Below are 2,436 nucleotides of genomic sequence, written 5' to 3'. Positions count from 1 at the left end.
GGGGGCATTGATTCACACTGTTACTTCATTTTTGTGTTACAATTGTCATTCTCTGATTTCGCTCAATGGTGCCTTTCTCATATAGAGTCTTTGATTTTTTTTGAACAGTTTAAAATGTGATTTCTGATCTGTTTTGTTGGTATTGGAGAGCACATGTTAGTGGTTCTCTTGTGTGGCCTGTTCCTTCTTTTCAATATTCCCACCTTCCTAATCTGTTGCTGTGAAATGTGGCCTTTATACATGTAATTATAGTGCTGACTGGCTTTAGACTTGAGTACAGTGACACTGTCCGTGAGTGAACATTTTATATTACCTCAATGTTTATCTCTTTTCCTTTAGGTTAAGACTTTGCTCCAAGTGGATACTCCCATGAAAAGACTCATTATGCAACTGGCTGAGAAGATCTCAAGAGATGAGGAAGATGTTGCTCAAGGTAGGTTATGAGCTGGCTGTCCAAAAAATTGTCTTAATTTATAATTTTTGTGTGTGTAATTTATTTATTTTTAAAAAGCAAAAATAGTAGGACCAGACTGATCTCTCTGATGTAATGTTTAATGTTTCTCGCAAAGGATGTGGGTTTGATTCCTATTTGGGAAAATGTTCAAATTAGGTGCTTTTGTCTTTTGGAATATTGCATCCCACTCAGTCAACTTTGGATTTGCCCAGACTGGCATGATCAAAGCAGCCCACCTCCTAAAGACACAAATCGTGTAGATAGGGGAGTAAAAGCATCACAGTGATGGAAGTGTTGAGCAGAAACTCTACATGAGGAGTAGAAAATGTAGCAGCTCTGATCTCAAGGGAGGAAAAAACATTTTAAAAAATTATAGGTTCAAAGATTTATCTTTCTTGTAGGTGATAGCTGGAGGGGCAACAAGCTTTAGGACGAGGGACTGACTGATGACTGTGTCTTTCTCCAGTGCCACCAGAGCCACACATTTGTCCAAGTCCAGTTCTGATGGAAGAATTTCTTCTTTAGCATCTTTTGCATGCGCGCTTGCATTCAGAGGGAAAATATCAAATCAGAAATCAAATCCTTTCATTCATTCAAATGTCAGCTTGTAGTTTCTGTTTTTAGATTTATGAGACAAATATTTAGAGAGATTTTCTTTTGGTCAGAACACAATGTAAATGTTACTGTTGTTTTGTAAAGCACTCAGAGCCAATGTACTTTAAGTGGGTTTGAGGGCTATATAATGCCATACATTATTATTATTTTTAAAAGCATGATGGGTTTAAATACCTTTTTCGTTGAGGGAAGTCTGCCAAAGGGATAATTGTACTTGTCTTTACCAGCTTTTCTATGGAGAGTACCTCTAGCGAGTCATTGCTTCTTTTCCTGCTTCTTTCCAGACCCTCTGCTGTTTGGTCTGCCTCCCTTGTTTTTCCCCAGTGTTTTTTTTAAAACTTTTATTACAGTGATAGGTATCTTTTGCTTTAACAAATAATATTTTGTAAAATCCAACAGACTTCAGTGAGCTCCTAGCTACCCTGTCAGTGAGAGGCCTACTCCCTGATCGTGCTGGTGTTGCCATGGAGATGGATGATGCTGGCGGGGATGCGACGGACAGTGGCACATGTCGTGTGGTAGAAGCGGATGTGACTTGTGTGGGCCAGAGGGCTCCCTTGTGGCCACTGTTTGAACATATGGCTGCTCTCGTTCAGGTGAAAGGGGGGAACATTTTGGGGGACACAAGAGTTTGGTTGATGATAAATGTTTACTTGGGGTGCATTTGGAAGGGGGGAGACAAGAGTTTGATTTATGGTAAATATTTACTTTCCAGTCACTTTGGTCTCAGGTTGTTTCGGCATTGCCTGTTAGAGTGAGTATGGGTTCTTGGTGATGGTGATAATGATTATGACTGTGTGTGAACGCTTTTTGAATTACTCTCTGCTGATGAAGTTGAAATTATGAAATATGGAAACAATTGTAATTCAAATATTTCAAGAATATGTTAAAGTACACTGATTTAAATTGGACAGGAGTTTCACTTTCATACTGCTTTTCTAGTGTAGTGACAAGGGTGGTGATGATGATTGTGTTTGTCATTAACTATCATCATCATCATCATCATCATCATTATCATCGTCACAATTATCGTCATCATGATTGCTGTTCAGATATCACATTCGCCATATCCTTTCTACATTGTACAAAGCTGTGCTTTACTGTTGGCGGTCTGAGTGATGACCTGAGGTCAGCTGCTGGGGAGGACGACGAACAGCTGAGGGAATATCTCCTGACCCACACCTCCCAGGGACTGGACGTTTGTGTCAGGCGTTCTACCGCCGAGACTGACTCTCAGGTGAGAAATGTTCTTTGGTCATTGCTGATTGGCTATTGTTTGAGTTTGGTCAATTAATTTATGAACATGGAAGTGTTGGTGAGAATATAAGTGGGACGTACAATTAAAATTGTCTAAGGCAACAAACCCC

General features: G+C 39.8%; 1 protein-coding gene across 2 annotated transcripts in view; it reads left to right on the top strand.

Moving 5' to 3' along the window:
• Positions 1-2,436, top strand: part of LOC101845099 (midasin) — a gene marked incomplete at its 5' end in the record, with an annotated part of 58,080 nt that overhangs the window by 4,729 nt on the left and 50,915 nt on the right. For both annotated transcript variants that reach the window (XM_035970059.1, XM_005099490.2), the window contains 3 exon segments: positions 340-433; positions 1,469-1,665; positions 2,160-2,306. In XM_035970059.1, coding sequence (XP_035825952.1) covers positions 340-433; positions 1,469-1,665; positions 2,160-2,306 — 438 coding nt within the window.

The sequence above is a fragment of the Aplysia californica genome, unplaced genomic scaffold (assembly GCF_000002075.1).
Source record: "Aplysia californica isolate F4 #8 unplaced genomic scaffold, AplCal3.0 scaffold00215, whole genome shotgun sequence".
NCBI classification, from domain to species: domain Eukaryota; kingdom Metazoa; phylum Mollusca; class Gastropoda; order Aplysiida; family Aplysiidae; genus Aplysia; species Aplysia californica.
Note: the sequence above shows the minus strand (reverse complement) of the source record. Positions and strands in the feature narration are given on the sequence as shown.